The sequence below is a fragment of the Ornithorhynchus anatinus genome, chromosome 21 (genome assembly GCF_004115215.2).
Source record: "Ornithorhynchus anatinus isolate Pmale09 chromosome 21, mOrnAna1.pri.v4, whole genome shotgun sequence".
NCBI lineage: Eukaryota > Metazoa > Chordata > Mammalia > Monotremata > Ornithorhynchidae > Ornithorhynchus > Ornithorhynchus anatinus.
Window position 1 is genome coordinate 8,943,540 of NC_041748.1, and position 19,870 is coordinate 8,963,409.

General features: G+C 49.5%; 1 protein-coding gene across 3 annotated transcripts in view; it reads right to left on the reverse strand.

Annotated features, from left to right (window-relative positions):
* LOC100077800 (probable C-mannosyltransferase DPY19L1) overlaps positions 1-19,870 on the reverse strand; it is a 117,180-nt gene that overhangs the window by 27,743 nt on the left and 69,567 nt on the right. For all 3 annotated transcript variants that reach the window (XM_029049119.2, XM_029049118.2, XM_029049117.2), the window contains exons 12-13: positions 12,462-12,521; positions 9,342-9,422 (exon numbers count right to left, since the gene is read on the reverse strand). In XM_029049119.2, coding sequence (XP_028904952.1) covers positions 9,342-9,422; positions 12,462-12,521 — 141 coding nt within the window. The remainder of the gene's footprint in view (positions 1-9,341; positions 9,423-12,461; positions 12,522-19,870) is intronic.

Consider the following 19,870-nt stretch of genomic DNA (forward strand, 5'->3'; position numbering starts at 1 on the left):
TAAGGTAGCCGTTTGGGTGGAGAGGAAAGGGCGGATCTTGGCGATATTGTAGAGGTGAAACCGGCAGGTCTTGGTAACGGATAGGATGTGTGGGGTGAACGAGAGGGACGAGTCAAGGATGACACCGAGATTGCGGGCCTGCGGGACGGGAAGGATGGTCGTGCCATCCACGGTGATGGAGAAGTCTGGGAGCGGACCGGGCTTGGGAGGGAAGATGAGGAGCTCAGTCTTGCTCATGTTGAGTTTTAGGTGGCGGGCCGACATCCAGGTGGAGACGTCCAGGAGGCAGGAGGAGATGCGAGCCCGAAGGGAGGGGGAGAGGACAGGGGCGGAGATGTAGATCTGCGTGTCATCTGCGTAGAGATGGTAGTCAAAGCCGTGAGAGCGGATGAGTTCACCGAGGGAGTGAGTGTAAATGGAGAACAGAAGAGGGCCAAGAACTGACCCTTGAGGAACTCCAACAGTTAAAGGATGGGAGGGGGAGGAGGCTCCAGTGTAGGAGACCGAGAATGATCGGCCAGAGAGGTAAGAGGAGAACCAGGAGAGGACAGAGTCCGTGAAGCCAAGGTGAGATAAGGTATGGAGGAGGAGGGGATGGTCGACAGTGTCAAAGGCAGCAGAGAGGTCAAGGAGGATCAGAATGGAGTAGGAGCCATTGGATTTGGCAAGAAGGAGGTCATGGGTGACCTTAGAGAGAGCAGTCTCGGTAGAGTGGAGGGGACGGAAGCCAGATTGGAGGGGGTCTAGGAGAGAATGGGAGTTAAGGAATTCTAGGCATCGATTGTAGACGACTCGTTCTAAGATTTTGGAAAGGAAGGGTAGTAGGGAGATAGGACGATAACTGGAGGGGGAAGTGGGGTCAAGAGCGGGTTTTTTTAGGATGGGGGAGACGTGGGCGTGTTTGAAGGCAGAGGGGAAGGAGCCCTTGGAGATTGAGTGGTTAAAAATAGAAGTTAAGGAAGGGAGGAGGGCAGGGGTGATGGTTTTAAGAAGGTGAGAGGGAATGGGGTCCGAGGCGCAGGTGGAGGGGGTGGCACTTGCGAGGAGGGAGGAGATCTCCTCTGAGGATACTGCAGGGAAGGATGGGAAAGTAGGGGAGGGGGTTGTTGGGGGGGGAGGGGAGAGGCGGAGGGGTGACTTTGGGGAGCTCAGACCTGATCGTGTTGATTTTCGTGAGGAAATAGGTGGCCAGATCATTAGGGGTGAGAGATGGGGGAGGGGGAGGAACAGGGGGCCTAAGGAGAGAGTTAAAGGTCCGGAACAATCGGCGGGGGTGACGGGCATGGGTGTCGATGAGGGAGGAGAAGAAGCTTTGCCTGGCGGAGGAGAGGGCAGAGTTAAGGCAGGAAAGGATAAATTTGAAGTGTGTGAGGTCGGCTTGGTGCTTGGACTTTCGCCAGCAGCGCTCAGCAGCTCGAGCATAGGAGCGTAGGAGGCGGACGGAGGAGGTGATCCAGGGCTGTGGGTTAGTGGCGCGAGAGCGGCGGAGGGAAAGGGGGGCGAGAGAGTCAAGATGAGTAGAGAGGGTGGAGTTGAGAGCGGAGACCTGATCGTCGAGAGTGGGAAGAGAGGACGGGCGGCAAGGTGAGGCGAGATGCTATTGGAAAGACGGATGGGATCGAGAGAGCGGAGGTCTCTGTGGGGCAGTAGCGAAGATTTGCAGGGGGAGGGAGTGTGAGAGATGAGGCAGGTGAGAAGGTTCTGGTCCGAGAGAGGGATTTCAGAGTTGGTGAGTGAGGAGATAGTGCAGCGGTAGGAGATGACAAGATCGAGGGTGTGACCGAGTCGGTGAGTGGGCGCGGTATGGTGGAGGAGGAGGTCGGCAGAGTCGAGGAGGGATAGCAGGCGGGCGGCAGAGGAGTCGTCGGGTACATCCGTATGGATGTTGAAGTCTCCAAGGATCAGAGTGGGCAGAGAGAAGGAGAGAAGGAAGGTGAGAAAGGGGTCAAGGTGGTTGAAGAAGTAGGAGGTGGGACCGGGAGGGCGGTAGATGACGGCGACAAGTAACTGGAGTGGGTGGTAGAGGCGAATGATATGGGCTTCGAAGGAGGGGAAGGAGAGGGAGGGGGGAGGAGGGATAGTGCGGAAGCGGCATCGGGGCGAGAGGAGGAAGCCGACGCTTCCTCCCTTACCGGTGAGTCTGGGGGAGTGGGAGAAGGAGAGGCCTCCGCTGGAGAGAGTGGCGGCGGAGACCGTGTCTTCGGGAGAGAGCCACGTTTCCGAAAGGGCGAGGAGGAGGAGAGAGCGGGAGAGGAAAAGGTCATGGATGAAAGGTAGCTTGCCTGTAACAGAGCGGGGGTTCCAGAGGCCACACTTGAAAGTAGCTGTGGGTGCAAGGGGAGGAGGGGGGGAAGGGCGGGGGGAGGGGAGGGTTTGGATGGGAAGGAGGTGGCGGGGCCCTGGACGAGGAGAGGGGGATGAGGGGTGGCGGTGGGACAAGAGGACTGGGATGGGGCATGGGTGGGGAAGAGAGAAGGGGGGAGGGGGTGAAGAGGGGGTTTGGTGGGGGGAAGAGTAGGGGGAGGGGGAAGAGGGGTAGCGCTGGTAAAGTGGGGTTCTAGGGCGGGAGAGAGGAGGTGGGGAGGAGACAGAGGAGAGAGCGGGAAAGAGCTGAGCGAGAGAGGAGAAGGGGAAGGGGAAGGGGAGGATAGGAAGGGGCGGGAGGGGGGAGGGGGGGAGGAGGGACATGGCGAGGCCAGAGAGGTGGGTGGCAGCACTGACAACAATAAACAGTAATAAACGAAATCGGTAATATAGCAACATGATACAATATGATACAATACAGTGGTGCTAATATAGCAACATGATACAGTATGATACAATATAGTCGTGTTAATAAAAGGGGTGATGACCAGGGTCGGGGGTAGACTCGATTAAGGGGCGACCTGATCAAATTCAAAATCTGACGACAATAAACAATAAAAAGCGAGATCGCAAATATAGCAACATGCTACAGTAAGGCACACTACAATAGTGTTAATAAGCAGGCGATGACCAGGGTCGAGGGACGAGCCGACCCTACCCGATCAGACTCAAAGTCAAGCGGCCAGCGGCCGAGAGTGTCCCAGAGCTCATGACCAAATAACCCTGTGGCGGCGGGGGGGCCCTGAGGTTGTCCGGGGTGGGTGGCGGCCGTAGGCGGCGGCTAAGGTAAGGTAACATGGTGAGAACAAGGACGTCGTCGCCCGGGGCGGGGGCGGGAGAGATGAATCACCTCAAGAGGGAAGAGGGAGTGAGGCCTTCCCAAAATGGCCGCCTCAGGCAGAGTGGGGGCTTCCTAAAATGGCCGCCTCGGGCGGAGTGGGGGAGCGGTTGGGGAGCACAATGTCCCCGGGCCCGAGCAGGGGGACACAATGTCCCCCGAGGACACAATGTCCTTGGGGCCGAGAAGGGGAGCACAATGTCCCCAGGATCGAGAAGGGGAGCGTAATGTCCCCGGGCCCGAGCGGGGGGCGGGGGGGGTGGACTGGAAGCTGGTGGCTGGGGGTCTGTGGGGGCAAAGATCCGTAGTGTCGGAGTTCCCGAGCGGGGGTGCGGAGATCCAGGTTGTGAAAGGCTGAGGCGGGCGTGGGTCCGGACGGTCCGAGGCTCAGCTCCCCGGTGGAGGCGGAGGAAGCGCAGATGAGTCAGCGAGCGGTAGGCGAAGGGGGGCTTGTCGGGAATCGGGGCAGGGGCCGGGTGGGCCGAGGCTGCGCCTCAGGGGAGCAGAGATCCCGAGCCCACGAGGTAATGGCTCCAAGGGTCCGGGCGATGACAAGGCTCAGCTTCCCGGGAGAGGGGGGGTGGTCTCGGCGTGGATGAGTCGGCGGTCGGCGGCCAAAAAGCCGCTAAAGTCGGCAGTCGGTGGCCAAAAGGCTGCTAAAGAGCTAGGCTGGAAACGGGGGCAGGCAGCCCAAGGAACCACCGCCTGGGAGGAGAGCTCCAGAGTCCATGTGGTGGTCGATTCAGCCCCAGGGGAGCAGAGATCCCGGGCCCATGCGGTAATGGCTCCAAGGGTCCGGGCGATGACAAGGCTCAGTTTCCCGGGGGAGGGGGCTGGTCTCGGCGTGGATGAGTCGGCGGTCGGCGGCCAAAAAGCCGCTAAAGTCGGCGGTCGGTGGCCAAAAGGCTGCTAAAGAGCTAGGCTGGAAACGGGGGGGCAGGCAGCCCAAGGAACCACCGCCTGGGAGGAGAGCTCCAGAGTCCATGTGGTGGTCGATTCGGCTGGGAAGAGGGGGCCCGGCGGTCTGAGACTTACCCCCAGGGGAGCAGAGATCCCGGGCCCACGTGGTAATGGCTCCAAGGGTCCGGGCGATGACAAGGCTCAGCTTCCCGGGAGAGGGGGGGTGGTCTCGGCGTGGATGAGTCGGCGGTCGGCGACCAAAAAGCCGCTAAAGTCGGCGGTCGGTGGCCAAAAGGCTGCTAAAGAGCTAGGCTGGAAACGGGGGGCAGGCAGCCCAAGGAACCACCGCCTGGGAGGAGAGCTCCCGAGTCCATGTGGTGGTCGATTCGGCTGGGAAGAGGGGGCCCGGCGGTCTGAGACTTACCCCCAGGGGAGCAGAGATCCCGGGCCCACGTGGTAATGGCTCCAAGGCTCCGGGCGATGACAAGGCTCAGTTTCCCGGGAGAGGGGGGTGGTCTCGGCGTGGATGAGTCGGCGGTCGGCGGCCAAAAAGCCGCTAAAGTCGGCGGTCGGTGGCCAAAAGGCTGCTAAAGAGCTAGGCTGGAAACGGGGGGGCAGGCAGCCCAAGGAACCACCGCCTGGGAGGAGAGCTCCAGAGTCCATGTGGTGGTCGATTCGGCTGGGAAGAGGGGGCCCGGCGGTCTGAGACTTACCCCAGGGGAGCAGAGATCCCGGGCCCACGTGGTAATGGCTCCAAGGGTCCGGGCGATGACAAGGCTCAGCTTCCCGGGAGAGGGGGGGTGGTCTCGGCATGGATGAGTCGGCGGTCGGCGACCAAAAAGCCGCTAAAGTCGGCGGTCGGTGGCCAAAAGGCTGCTAAAGAGCTAGGCTGGAAACGGGGGGCAGGCAGCCCAAGGAACCACCGCCTGGGAGGAGAGCTCCCGAGTCCATGTGGTGGTCGATTCAGCCCCAGGGGAGCAGAGATCCCGGGCCCATGCGGTAATGGCTCCAAGGGTCCAGGCGATGACAAGGCTCAGTTTCCCGGGGGAGGGGGCTGGTCTCGGCGTGGATGAGTCGGCGGTCGGCGGCCAAAAAGCCGCTAAAGTCGGCGGTCGGTGGCCAAAAGGCTGCTAAAGAGCTAGGCTGGAAACGGGGGGCAGGCAGCCCAAGGAACCACCGCCTGGGAGGAGAGCTCCAGAGTCCATGTGGTGGTCGATTCAGCCCCAGGGGAGCAGAGATCCCGGGCCCATGCGGTAATGGCTCCAGGGGTCCGGGCGATGACAAGGCTCAGTTTCCCGGGGGAGGGGGCTGGTCTCGGCGTGGATGAGTCGGCGGTCAGCGGCCAAAAAGCCGCTAAAGTCGGCGGTCGGTGGCCAAAAGGCTGCTAAAGAGCTAGGCTGGAAACGGGGGGCAGGCAGCCCAAGGAACCACCGCCTGGGAGGAGAGCTCCAGAGTCCATGTGGTGGTCGATTCGGCTGGGAAGAGGGGGCCCGGCGGTCTGAGACTTACCCCCAGGGGAGCAGAGATCCCGGGCCCACGTGGTAATGGCTCCAAGGGTCCGGGCGATGACAAGGCTCAGCTTCCCGGGAGAGGGGGGGTGGTCTCGGCGTGGATGAGTCGGCGGTCGGCGGCCAAAAAGCCGCTAAAGTCGGCGGTCGGTGGCCAAAAGGCTGTTAAAGAGCTAGGCTGGAAACGGGGGGGGGGCAGGCAGCCCAAGGAACCACCGCCTGGGAGGAGAGCTCCAGAGTCCATGTGGTGGTCGATCACTTTCCGGACATGGCTGGCAATGACGCGCCAAGGTAGTTGTATATATATAAATGCAATTATATTTCCCCTCAGACTCTGGGATTATCTGTAAATCTTTCATATCCTTATGCATTTATGCACGTATCTGAAATTTATTTATATAACTGTCTGACTCTTCTTTTAGACTGTAAGGTCCTTGTGGGCAGGGAATGTGACTACCAACTCTGTTGCACTGTACTCTCCCAAGCATTTAGTACAGAACCCTACATACTGTAAGCACTCAATAACTACCAGGGATTAATTGATTGGTATCCTATGGCGTAATGGTATCTGCCCAGAATGCAATGAACACTGGGCTCAGTTGATGTGATGCGGTGGGAACTGGTAACTTTACTTTATTTGTCTATCCTGGCAAGCCATGTCATCCTGAGGCCTTTCCACCCTTTAGCTGGCTAATGGCAGATTTGACTTCATGCACATGGGTTTCTTATCCATTTCCTATCCATTCATATCCAATGACAGGTTCTTTAGACAAGGGGATTGCTGATACTCCACCAATGGCCTACGAGGGCACCACCAATCAACATAACTAACATTTTTTAGCTGGACTGCACCACTGCATTTCCGCTATTTGTTTTTCACGTGACCTTGGGTAAGTAGCTTAACTTCTCTGTGCCTCAATTTCCTCATCCATAAAACAGAGATTAAAGACCTGTTCTTCCTCCTACTTATAATGTGCACCACCTGTGGGAAAGGAATTCTGTCTAACCTGATTAATTTGTATCTAGCCCAGGACTTGGTACATAGCAAACACTTAAATACCACAATTATTGTCATTACTTTGTAGGGCTGTGGTTGCAGTTTAGTTCCCTGGAACAATACTAGAGTCATGTGTGTCTGTGCAGCAGTGTACCTTATCTGCAAGGTGATTCTCCATTAGTTATTTCTCCTGGCTGTCCTTAGGATACGAGCCTATTCCCGCAGCTTGTTGAAAGCACAATGATATGCTTCTAATAGATGATTGAACCATTTCCTGAAAGCAGAAATTTTCTTGCCCTAGGGGTTATCTGTTTGATCATCACTTTCATCAAACAAATCTCTGTTTTTGCGCTGGACAAAACTGATATCTTCCGTTGTCCGAGAAAGAATAATGCCTAATTTTCCCTAGCTGGCTCCAAAATAGTTCTAAAAGACCAATTGGTGGGAAGATGTTTTGTCAGTGTTTGAGATTAATACAACTGATACCATTTTATCCCTTAGTTTTGCAACTTTTTTTGGTAAACTTTGAGCTTGTTTCCCAATGTGACATTTAGGAAGAAAACAAAACACGGCTTGAACCATCCTATGATCCGATCAAAGATACAACAGTTGGAAAGACCTCCACTTAATGACATTGGCTGTAAACCCTAATCAGTCGATCAGTGGCATTTACTGACCATTTACTTTGTGCAGAATACTGTTCTAAGCACTTGGGAGAGCATAATTCAGTACAATAGAGATAGACATATTCTCTGCCCACAAGGAATTTACAGTCTACAGCAGGGTAGACAAACATTAAAATAAAGTACTGATATGTACATAAATGGTGAGGGCCTGAGGATGGAGTGAATAAAAGGCATAAATCCAAGTGTAAGGGAAATACAGAAGGGAAAGGGAGTATAGGAAATGAAGGCTTAGCTGAGGAAAGCCTTGAGGAGAAGATGTGATTTTAGCAAAGCTTTCAAGGCGGGGAGAGTGGTGGTCTTTAAACTCTTGGCCGCATCCTGAGCTGCTGAGAGGACCTACATGAGGCAGTATTCATTCATTCAATAGTATTTATTGAGTGCTTACTATGTGCAGAGCATTGTACAAAGCAATTGGAATGTACAATTCGGCAACAGATAGAGACAATCCCTGCCCAATGATGGGCTCACAGTCTAATCGGGGGAGACAGATGGACAAAAACAAGACAACATAATCACAATTAATAGAATCAAGGGGATGTACATCTCATTAACAAAATAAATAGGGTAATAAAACTATATACACATGAGTACAGTGCTGAGGGGAGGGGAAGGGAGAGGGGGAGGAACAGAGGGAAAGGGGACTTAGCTGAGGGGAGGTGAAGGGGGAAAGGGGAAGGGAGCAGAGGGCGGAGGGGGAGCAGAGAGTGAGCAGAGGGAGCAGATGGAAAAGGGATAGCTCAGTCTGGGAAGGCCTTTTGAAGGAGGTGAGCTCTCAGTAGGGCTTTGAAGAGGGGAAGAGAGTTAGTTTGGCAGAGGTGAGGAGGGAGGGCATTCCAGGACAGCGGTAGGACGTGGGCCAGAGGTCGATGGCGGGATAGACGTGAACGGGGGATGGTGAGGAGGTGAGTGGCAGAGGAGCGGAGCATGCAGGGTGGGCAGTAGAAAGAGAGAAGGAAGGTGAGGTAGGAGGGGGCAAGGTGATGGAGAGCCATAAAGCCCAGAGTGAGACATTTTTGTTTCATGCAGAGGTTGATAGGCAACCACTGGTGGTTTTTAAGGAGGGGAGTGACATGCCCAGAGTGTTTCTGCAGGAAGATGATCCAGGCAGCGGAATGAAGAACAGAATGGAGTGGGGAGAGACAGGAGGAAGGGAGATCAGAGAGAAGGCTGACACAATAATCCAGCCAGGATAGTACGTCTTGCCCTCCAGTGTGGAGTGGGCTAGAAACAGTGGTTAGATTTGTTTAGCCTCTGCTGCGTCCCATTGGTAACCTCAGTTGACGGATCATTCTCCACATTGGTTGAAACAACGTAACAAACAACAGGAGAGAGATAAACTCTCCACGGTGCACCTGGGAGTCTCAGAGCATGGCTAGACAGACCCAAATTTGAATGGAACAGTGTTTCCACCTGCCCAGTGCAAAGAACAGGCATGGTGTAGTGGACAGATCATGGGCCTGGGAGTCAGAGGGTCATGGTTTCGAATCCCGGCTCTGCCATTTGTCTGCTGTGTGGTCTTGGGCATGTCGCTTCACTTCCCTGTGCCTCAATTCATTCGATTCATTCAATCGTATTTATTGAGCACTGTGTACAAAGCACTGGACTAAGCAATTGGGAGAGTACAATATACCAACAGACACTTTCCTGCCCACATTGAGCTCATAGGGATTAAGACTGGGAGCCCGCCCCAGTGCTTAGTATAGTGCCTGGCACATAGTAAGTGCTTAATAATACTGTAATTATTATTATTACTGATGTCATGAGTGCTCACTGAATACAGCAGCACCACTGAAACATTCAGCTAATGAGGTCTGACAGATGACAGTCTTACCCTCTGGAAGGACTCAAACCTACTGCCATTGCCTTGTTCATTTCTCCAACTTCCTTTAACCCTGCCCCAACACACTGGTAGGTAAAAAGAAAGGCGGCATTCAATACTATGGAATAACCTAGATTTCGCAGAATCAGGAGAGAGTATGATCTCTAAGGGAGAGACAAAACAATGGAAAACTGCATTCCAGCTTGTGAAGGAGCTAAAATACACTTACATCATCTGTAACACCGAGGATTTTCGATGTCAAGGATTTCAGAATTACTGTTCCAAAGAAGCAACTGATTCCTTGAAAGACCTACAAAATTAATAAAGAGACAACATGGAGGAGGAGATAGACATAAAAATATTTTACCAACATATTGCTAATAATTGAATGCACAATTTAATAGACACACTGAGAAGCAACATGGCCTAGTGGACAGAGTACAGGCCTGAGAGTCAGAAGGATCTGGTTCTAATCCCAGCTCTGCCACTCGTCTGCTGTGTGACCTTGGGCAAGTCACTTAACCTCTCTCTGCCTCAGTTACCTCATCTATAAAATGAGGATTAAGACTGTGAGCCCTATGTAGGATATGGGCTGCGTCCAACCTGGTTATCTTGTATCTATCTCAGAACTTAGATTAGTGCTTGACATAGTAAGTGCTTAACAAATACCATATATATATATATACCATATATATATATACACACACAAATGTCCTGAGGGTGGTCATGAGTAAAAACACAAATGCTGGTGATTGCTGGTGGGTGTGAATGTCTTGGGAGGCTTTCACTATGAGAAGTGGCATGGCCTAGCTGTGGGATTTGGAGGGGGAAGGCGGGAGGGAGAAATGGAGGGTGAGAGTTCCTGGCCAGGAAACAGCATGAGCGAGGGGATAGAGGCAGGAGAAGCAAGAATCGGGTACCTTTAGAAGCTGAGTTTGGGAGGAACATAGAAAGCAAGCTGAGGAATAGTTGGGGGGGCAGGGGTGGAGAGAAAAAGATGGGATAAATAGGGAGAATTGATGGAGAACTCTGACGCTGACTGTGAGGAGAGTTTAGATGACAGAAGAGATGGGGGTTCAGTGAGGCATCAAGAAGATGAGGAAAACAGAAAAACTGTGATATTTGCTAAGCACTTACTGTGCCTGGTGCTGTACTAAGCTCTGGGGTAGATACAAGTTAATCAAGTTAGACATAGCCCCTGTCGCACGCAGGGCTTGCTCTAAGGGGGAGGGAGAACAGGTAACGAATCCCCATTTTACAGATGATCCGTGCGGTAGTGTGCAGTGAAAATCGCAGGGGGGAGGGGTTGGCGGCAAAGACCCCAATGAGGAGGCTAATATAATTATCTAGCCATGAAGGGACTGGTACATGGACCAGGTGGGAGCTTCTTGCGTGGAGAAAAGGGGCCGATCTGGGAGATGTTTTGCATAGAGGATCTGGTGAAAGAATGGATATGAGAATTGAAAAACAGTGCTTGAGAGCCTCTGCTAGCTTGAAGGGTGGGGGTGGCATTAACGAGATGGTTAATAGAGAAGGAGGAGTGGGTTGGTTGGGGGAGAAGGAAGAAGAATAGCTTTATTTTAGATATATTTGGTCTGTGGAGCTGGAGAAACATTTAGTTGGAGATGTCCTGAGGTCAAAGGAGATGATGATGATAATGTTAATAACAACAAAAACAATAATGGAATACGTTAAGTGCTTACTATATGCCAAGCACTACACTAAATCCCAGGCTGTTACACAATAATCAATTAATTAGTGGTATTTATTGAGCACTCACTGTGTGCAGAGCACTGTACTAAGCCCTTGAGAGAGTACAATACAATAGAGTAATACAGCCCAGCCCAAAGAGAGTTTATGAAATAAAGAGGGAGGCAGATAGAAAAATAAATCTCAGAAAGGAGAAATTGCAGAGTGTAAGGATAGGTATACGAGTGCTGTGGGGTGAATATCAAGTGTTTAGGGGACATGGATCCAAGGGCACAGGTCATTCAAATCTATTTATTGAGCACTTAATGTGTTCAGAGCACAGTTCTAAGCACTTGGTAGAATACAATATAACAGATTTGGTAAACATGTTCCCTGTCCACAATGAGCTTATAGTCTAGAGGAGAAAGCAGAAGGGAGGGCAAATATGGGAAATGAGCGCTTAGGTAGTCCTTATTTTTCCCTTAAAGGATCCAATGGGTTCCCAGTCAGGACTGGTTGCCCCGGGAGGTGGAAGACTGGTGGAATGGAGCTAGACTGGAAGTCCTCAGGAAGGGTAGACTGAGTCTGCATAAAATGCAAACTAGAGCACTGCAGCCTAAATGCTCACGTCCAGCCCTTTCATTGAAAGACTTTCACACCTGTTTGAAGGCCAGAGACTTTGCTCTTGACTTAGAAAAGAGGCGATCTCAGTCTTCAAAGAAAGGGCAGTCCCGATTAAACCATCCTTGTGAACAAGCATAAGACATTAATCAGACCCCAAACATTGTGAATCCAAGCAACTTCCTACCCTGCATGCAGCTGCTGAAATGCAAGTCCACAGTCCTTTCTAAACATCCAACAGAAACACTTACCATCAAATGATAGTATTTGAGCGCTTACTCTGTGCAGAACACTGTACTAAGCGCTTAACACTGCCCTAATTACAGCCTGATAATGACCTGCACTCCCAGCTGACCTAAGGATATCTGCAGCTAAGCAGCAGGCGGGTTCAGACAATCAGTAGCCAGATGACAGTTTGGGTCAGGCACAGGTAAGGTCAGCTGGCTCTGGGGAGGGAGGAGAGAGAGGGAAGGAAGGGAAAAAGGGAAGAGAGAGGAGGGATGAATAATGAATGAATGAGACAGAAGCTGACAACTCCAGGATGCCTGGGGAAGTATTGGCCAGGACTGCGCTGTGGCTCATCCTGAGACAGGCTTGCCCATCCTGTGCTGCTACCCACCCACCACCTTCCTTCCCCTCACTTCTGCTGACCCAATCAATCCCACCCTGCACCACTCTGCCCTGAGGGAGAGAGGACAGGATGGCTATTTCTCTGGTACAGAGGCTGCCATCCTTCAGGAGAGACCACAGATACTCAGAGTTTACCTAGGCCGGCCCGAGGCTATCAGCAGTAAATCTGAGGGCAAGAAGCCTTTCTTTGTGTGTTTGGGGTATGGGCAGGTTCTACAGATTGTACCCACGCAGGTATCTGATGCCTACTGCAAATGGATAAATAGGCAAGTAGCTATTTCTGATATTAAATTAAAACAGTTGTTTGGCAAAGAATCTTACCCTTTGAGTTTCATTTAAATAGATTATTTTTCTTCAAGAAGCCTTTAAAGAACAGACAAGAGAGATATTTTGTAAATTTGATTCTTACCCACATGCCAAGTTCAGATACATACATCTTCAGGATATTCAATCTCATTGCAAGGATACCCTATAAAAGAATTATAAGTTTAATATAAAAAACTCCAAGTGACCCAGCTTATCCCAGCTTGATTACTGTACCAGCCTCCTTGCTGACCTCCCAGCCTCCTGGCTGACCTCCCAGTTTCCTGGCTGACCTCCCAGCCTCCTGCCTCTCCCCACTCCAGTCCATACGTCACTCTGCTGCCCAGATCATTTTTCTAAAAAAAGGACCAGGAAACGTTTCCCCACTTCTCAAGAAACTCCAGTGGTTGTCCATCCCCCTCCGCATCAAGCAAAAACTCCTCACCATTGGCTTCAAAGCAGTCAATCACCTTGCTCCCTCCTACCTCGCCTCGATACTCTTCTGCAACCCAGCCCACACACTTCGCTCCGCTAATGCCAATATACTCACTGTTCCTCAATCTCATCTAGTTCGCTGCCGATCCTCCGCCCACTTCCTGCCTCTGGCCTGGAATGCCCTCCCTCCTCAAATCTGACTAGCAATTACCTTCCCCACCCTCAAAGCCTTATTGAAGGTACAACTTCTCCAAGAGGCCTTCCCTTTCCTCTTCTCCTATTTCCTTCTTCATCGGTCTGACCTGCTCCCTATATTCATCCCTGCCTCCCAGCCCTACAGCCCTTATCTGTAATTTATTTATTTCAATTAATGTCTGTCTCCCCCTTCTACACTGTAGGCTCGTTGTGGGCAGGGACTGTATCTGATGATTGTTGTACTCTCCCAAGCACTTAGTATAGTGCTCTGCACACAGTGAGCGCTCAATACATTTGAATGAATGAGTGAATATCTACAAGCATTAGACCTATGGGAGACAAAGTACATAATGCAAGTGGTATTTTAAAGCTTGAGTGACCTAGGAAACTCAAATACACATATATAAAAGCCTCAACTAACACAGTAGTCATGGAATAATAGTAGTCATAGTAGTGACAGAATTTATTAAGCACACACTGTGTGCAAAGCATTGTACTAAGCTCTGGGAAAGAATACACAGGTGAATATTAAACATATTCATGGGAAGCAGCGTGGCTCAGTGGAAAGAGCACGGGCTTGGGAGTCAGAGGTCATGGGTTCGATTAGAGAAGCAGCATGGCTCAGTGGAAAGAGCCTGGGCTTGGGAGTCATAGCTCAGGGGTTCGAATCCCGGCTCCAACGCTTGTCAGCTGTGTGACCTTGGGCAAGTCACTTAACTTCTCTGTGCCTCAGTTACCTCATCTGTAAAATGGGGATTAAGATTGTAAACCTCATGTGGGACAACCGGATGACCCTGTATCTCCCCCAGCGCTTAGAACAGTGCTCTGCACATAGTAAGCGCTTAACAAATACCAACATTATTATTATTATTATAATTCCGGCTCTGCCACTTGGCAGCTGTGTGATTGTGGGCAAGTCACTTAACTTTTCTGTGCCTCAGTTACCTCATCTGTAAAATGGGGATGAAGACTGTGAGCCTCACGTGGGACAATCTGATTACCCTGTATCTACCCCAGTGCTTAGAACAGTGCTCTGCACATAGTAAGAGCTTAACAAATACCAACATTATTAAACATAGTTCCTGTCCCTGCAGGGCTCACAACCTAAAATTAAAGTGGGGAAGGTTTAGTGATAGAGTAGAAACACCATGTTATTGCTGAACCAAGTTAAACGAGAAGCAGGGTAGCCTAGTCTTTAAGTCAACCGTATTTATTGAGCGCTTACTCTGTGCAGAGCATTCAACTAAGCTGGGAGAGTACACTATAACAGACACAGTCCCAGCCCACAATTAGTTCACAGTGTAGAGGACGAGACAGCCATGAATAAAATGAATGAAATTACAGATATGTACATAAGTAGTGGAAAAAGCACGGGCCTGGGAGTCAGAGGACCTCAGATCTAATCCGGGCGGCACCACTTGTCTGCTTTGTAACCTTGGGAAAGTCACTTAACTTCTCTGCACCTCAGTTTCCTCATCTGTAAAATGAGGATTAAGACTATGAGTTCCTCCTGGGACATGGACTGGGTCCAACCTGCTCAGCATGTACTTACCACAGCACATAGCACAGTGTCTGCTATATAGTAAGTGCTTAACAAATATCATAAAAACACTGAGTCACTGCAAAAGTGGGAATTAAGATTTGGATTCTCTTACTCTTAAATTTTTCATATTTGAAAAAGTATATTTTAATGGCATTCCATTTTGATGAGTGGCTTTAATGGCAACAGAGACAAAGACAGAGACAATCCCTGCCCATTCAGTTCATGTCCCACATAGGACTCACAGTCTTAATCTCCATTTACAAATGAGGTAACTGAGGCACAGAGAGGTTAAGTGATTTGTCCAAGGTCACACAGCAGACAAGTGGAGGAGGACACACTAAGAATATGGAATTATGAGGAATAATTGGCTCAATAAATCAATACTGATTACTGTGTGTAGAGCTCTGCATTAAGTTTTGGGGAATGGACAATACAACAGAGTTGACAGACCAGACCGCTGCTTATAAGGAGCTTGCAGACTAGTGAGACCAGCACTGAAATACACTACAAATGGGGGAAATGACAGAATATGTAATAAGTCCTGAGGGGCTGAAGGTGGGGTGTGATCAAAGTGTTTAAGGGGTATAGATTCAAGTGCATAGGTGACCCAGTGGCCTGGTAGATAGAGCACAGGCCAGGGAATCAGAAAGATCTGGGTTTTAATCATGGATCTGCCACTAGTCTGCTGTGTGACCTTGGGCAAGTCACTTTAATAATAATGTTGGTATTTGTTAAGCGCTTACTATGTGCAGAGCACTGTTCTAAGCGCTGGGGTAGATACAGGGTCATCAGGTTGTCCCTTGTGAGGCTCACAGTTAATCCCCATTTTACAGACGAGGTAACTGAGGCACAGAGAAGTGAAGTGACTTGCCCACAGTCCCACAGCTGACAAGTGGCAGAGCCGGAATTCAAACCCATGACCTCTGACTCCCAAGCCCGGGTTCTTTCCACTGAGCCACGCTGCTTCTCTATACTTTTCTGGGCCTCAGTTATCTCATCTGTAAAATGGGGATTAAGACTGTGAGCCCCTTGTGGAACAGGGACTGTGTCCAACCCAATCCGCTTGTATCTTCCCCAGTGCTTGGAACAGTGCTTGACACATAGTAAGTGCTTAATAAATAACACAATTATCATGGGACAAATCAGACAAGGGAATGAGGGTTCAGTCAGAGAAGGCCTATTGGAGGAAATATGATTTTAGGAGGGCTTTGAAGTTGGGGAGAGTAGAGGTTTGTTGGATATGAAGGGGGATGGAGTTTCATGACAAAGGGAGAACACGGGCAAGAGGTCAATGGTGAGACAGATGAGACTGAAGTAAGGTAGGAGAAGGAGAGTTAATTAAGCACCTTAACTGATGGAGAGGAGTTTGATGCAGAGGTGGATGGGCAATTATTGGAGACATTTGAAGAGTGGGGAGATGTGGCCTGAGTGTTCTTCTAGAAAAAACGACCAGGGAGCAGAGTGAAGTATGGACTGAAGAAAGGAGACTGCGAGTACTTGGATCTGCGCGGCATCAGTTTGTATGGAAACCCTTGCTTCTATAAACAAAAGTTTAAAAGCACTGGGAAACAATTTCCAAACTCTGATTTTCTTTTTTCAGATTAAACTAGTTGTGAAACAAAAACTTAAAGATGCCCCTAATAGGAGAAACATGATCACCTAAATGCAGCATTCTTATTATGCTGAGATCCTCAGACTATGCTATACTTCAAAAGAGCTATAACAGAGTCAATGCAATGATCTTCTGATCTTGCACGTGTGATTAGACAGTCTGCTTCCCCAAAAAGCCTCGACAACAAAACTGCTCTACCCACTACATCATTTTGCAAAGTTCAGAACAACAGAAAACAGAAGGCGGGCAATGAAAATTAGGTTTCAAACTCTGGATGCCAAGTGGAAATAAATACAAGCAATATGTATGTGTTTACAGATAAACTTATGTAAATAACATATTGCATCCCCAGCCATCTGTGCTTGGAATTCTATTTGCAATTAAGTAAATTTTTCGCGATGATCGCCATACCCATATGGATAAAATGATTCCTTCAGAGCTGTATTTTTTTACTGGAATTTGCTAAACCCCTACTAAGCAATGTAAGTGCTGTTCTAAGCACTGTGGGATAGACACAAATCAACCAGGTTGGATAGAATCCCTGTCCCACATGGAGCTCATTGACTAAATGAGGGAGAACAGGTATTGAAGCCCAATTTTACAGCTGAGGAAACTAAGGCAGAGAGAAACTAAGTGACTTGCCCAAGGTCAGAGCAGAGAAGTGGTGGAGTCAGGATTAGAACCCAGGTTCTCTAATTCCCAAGCCAAAATTCTTTCCACTAGGCTTCCCTTTCCCAAGATACTCCACAGAACTAAAGAAAAACTCCTGACAGGAAATGACCCTCCAGACAGAACCAAAGTATTCATTCATTCATTCCATAGTATTTATTGAGCGCTATGTGCAGAGCACTGTACTAAGCGCTTGGGATGAACAAGTCGGCAACAGATAGAGACAGTCCCTGCCGTTTGACGGGCTTACAGTCTAATCGGGGGAGACGGACAGACGAGAACAATGGCAATAAACAGAGTCAAGGGGAAGAACATCTCGTAAAGACAATGGCAACTAAATAGAATCAAGGCGATGTACAATTCATTAACAAAATAAATAGGGTAACGAAAATATATACAGTTGAGCGGACGAGTACAGTGCTGTGGGGATGGGAAGGGAGAGGTGGAGGAGCAGAGGGAAAAGGGGAAAATGAGGGTTTAGCTGTGGAGAGGTAAAGGGGGTATTTATCTGAAATGAAATTCAGCCCAATTCTACCCGTGAAAGAGTGTTTAAGGACCTCACGGCCAACTAATTCCAAGACTACAGCTGCCTCACACCCTAGGACCCAGGCCAGTTCCACGTCAGGGGAGTGGAAATCACTGCTCCTCAAATCTGATGAATTAGCTTGGGAAGTAGCCCTGCTCCATCCTTCCTAGCCTTGCCCTCCCCATTGCCCCAGATTTCCAGCCTCCTTAATATGACCTCTAGGCAGATGACTCCTAAATTGACATCCCCAGCCCTGACATCTCACCTGCTCTGCAATCTTGTAACTCAGTCGATCAGTCAGTGGTATTTATTTAGCACTTACTGTGTGCAGAGCATTATATTGAGTGCTCAGGACATTACAATATGATAGAGTTGGTAGACATAGCCCCTGCCCACAAGGAGCTTACAGTGTAGAAGGGGAGACTATACATCTTGCTTCCAGGTCATCTCCTCTCTATACCGTATGCTCAGTATGGGAAGGGAATATGTCTGCTAATTCTGTTGTACTGTTCTCTCCCAAGCTCTTAGTACAGTTCTCTGAATATAGTAAACACTCAAATACCACTGACTGTCTGGCTGATGCCTTAAACTCAACAGGTTTAAAACTGAACTCCTTCTCCTCCTCCTTAGACCAACTCCTCCTTCTAACTTCCCCATCCCAGTGGAACTCCATCACTATCCTATCTATCTCAGAAGCTCACCACCTTGGTGCTTTTAAAAACTCCTCCCAATCTTGTCATTCTTGCTTCTGTCAGTAAACTGGCTGGTTTTTCTTTAGATGGTGTTTGTCATGCTCTTAAGGGCTCGACACTGTACTATGTGCTGGGGTAGATGCAAGCCAATCAGGCTGGAAATTGTCCTTGTCCCATATGGGGCTCACAGTTTCACTCATTTTACAGATGTGGTAAATGGGTAGAGAAAAGTGAAGTGATTTGCCTAAGGTCACCCAGAAGGCAAGTGGCAGAGCTGGCATTAGAACCCAGGTCTTCTCTCAGGCCCACTCTCCCGCCATTAGGCCATGCTGCTTCCCTAGTTTTTCATAATACTTCCCAGCTCCCATGCGCCCCAAGTATGTGTGGGCTATGTAAGTTTGTCCAGGAGAGGGGACAACAGATCGCAGAAACACTTTGGGGCATTGGTGGTGGTCCAAGAAAATGGCTAGGAGGTGAAAGCAGCAATTTCCTTGTAGCAGTGAGGCTCCTGGGGCTTCCCCACCATAGGGAAGAGTTCAGCTGCCAAAACTGAAGGATCACTCTCACCTACATTCAGAACTCTGGCCAAATTTTCAGTGGGCCCATCTCTGGCCCGGTGCTTTCTAAGTGCAATTAAAGCAAAAAAACCTCTAGGCAGCAGCAGGAAGCAGTGTGGCCTGGTGTAAAGAGCACAAGAGTGGGGAGGCAAAGGACCTGGGTTCTAATCTCAGCTCCGCCAATCAATCAATCAATCATATTTATTGAGGGCTTACTGTGTGCACGGAAGTGTATTAAGGGCGTGGGAGAGTAGAATGCAACAATAAAACAGGTACAATCCCTGCCCACAATGAATTTACAGTCTAGACAGGGAGACAGACATTAATATAATTAAATTACAGATATGCACATAAGTTCTGTGGGGCTGAGGGAGTGAACAAAGGGAGCAAGTCATGGAAACGCAGGAGGGAGTGGGAAAAAAAGAAACAAGGGCTTAATCAGGGAAGGCCTCTTGAAGGACGTATTGCTTCAGTAATGCTTTGAAGGCCAGGAGAGTAATTATCCATAGGATATGAAAAGGGAGGGCATTCCAGTCCACAGGCAGGATGTGGGCAAGAGGTTGGTGGCAAGACAGACAAGACTGAGGTATGGTGACTAGAATGGCATTAGGAGTGAATTGTGCAGGCTGAGTTGTAGTAGCAGCAGCCTTTTGTCTGCTGTGGAATCTTGGGCAAGTCATTTTTCTGTACCTCAGTTTCCTCATCTGGAAAATGGGGATCAATACCTGTTCTCCTCCTACTTAAACTATGGATAATCACGTAGAGCCAGATTATCTTGTATTTACCCCAGCGCTTAGTACAGTGCTTAGCATATATCAAGCACTTAAATACCACACATTATGATGATGATGTATCTCAGGAGAGACTAGATTGCCCGAGATCCAGCAGCTTGTCAATGCCACTGAAAAATCAAGGTGGCACTTTGGTGTAAAAACCAGAATGGCATTCAGGGGACTTCAGGGAGATCTCTGCATTGCACTCAGCATTAATTAAATCCTTACAGCTTCTGGGTTTAAAAGATATGGGAAATGGGAAAAGTCACAAGGATGATTAAAAAGTGGAAAAACTGGATCTACAAAACAAGCCCCCCCAAATTAGGACTAGTCAGTCCATAGAAGAGAAAGATTGAATAACAACTTTTAAATATCCAAAGGGCTCTTAGGGGTTGGAGAGTAGGAACAGTATTTTTTAAAGACCGACTGTGTGTAAAGCACTGTTCTATGGGGTGGGAAAGAATGCACAGGTAAAAAGGGACTCACAATTTATTGTAAATGTCATCCCTACAG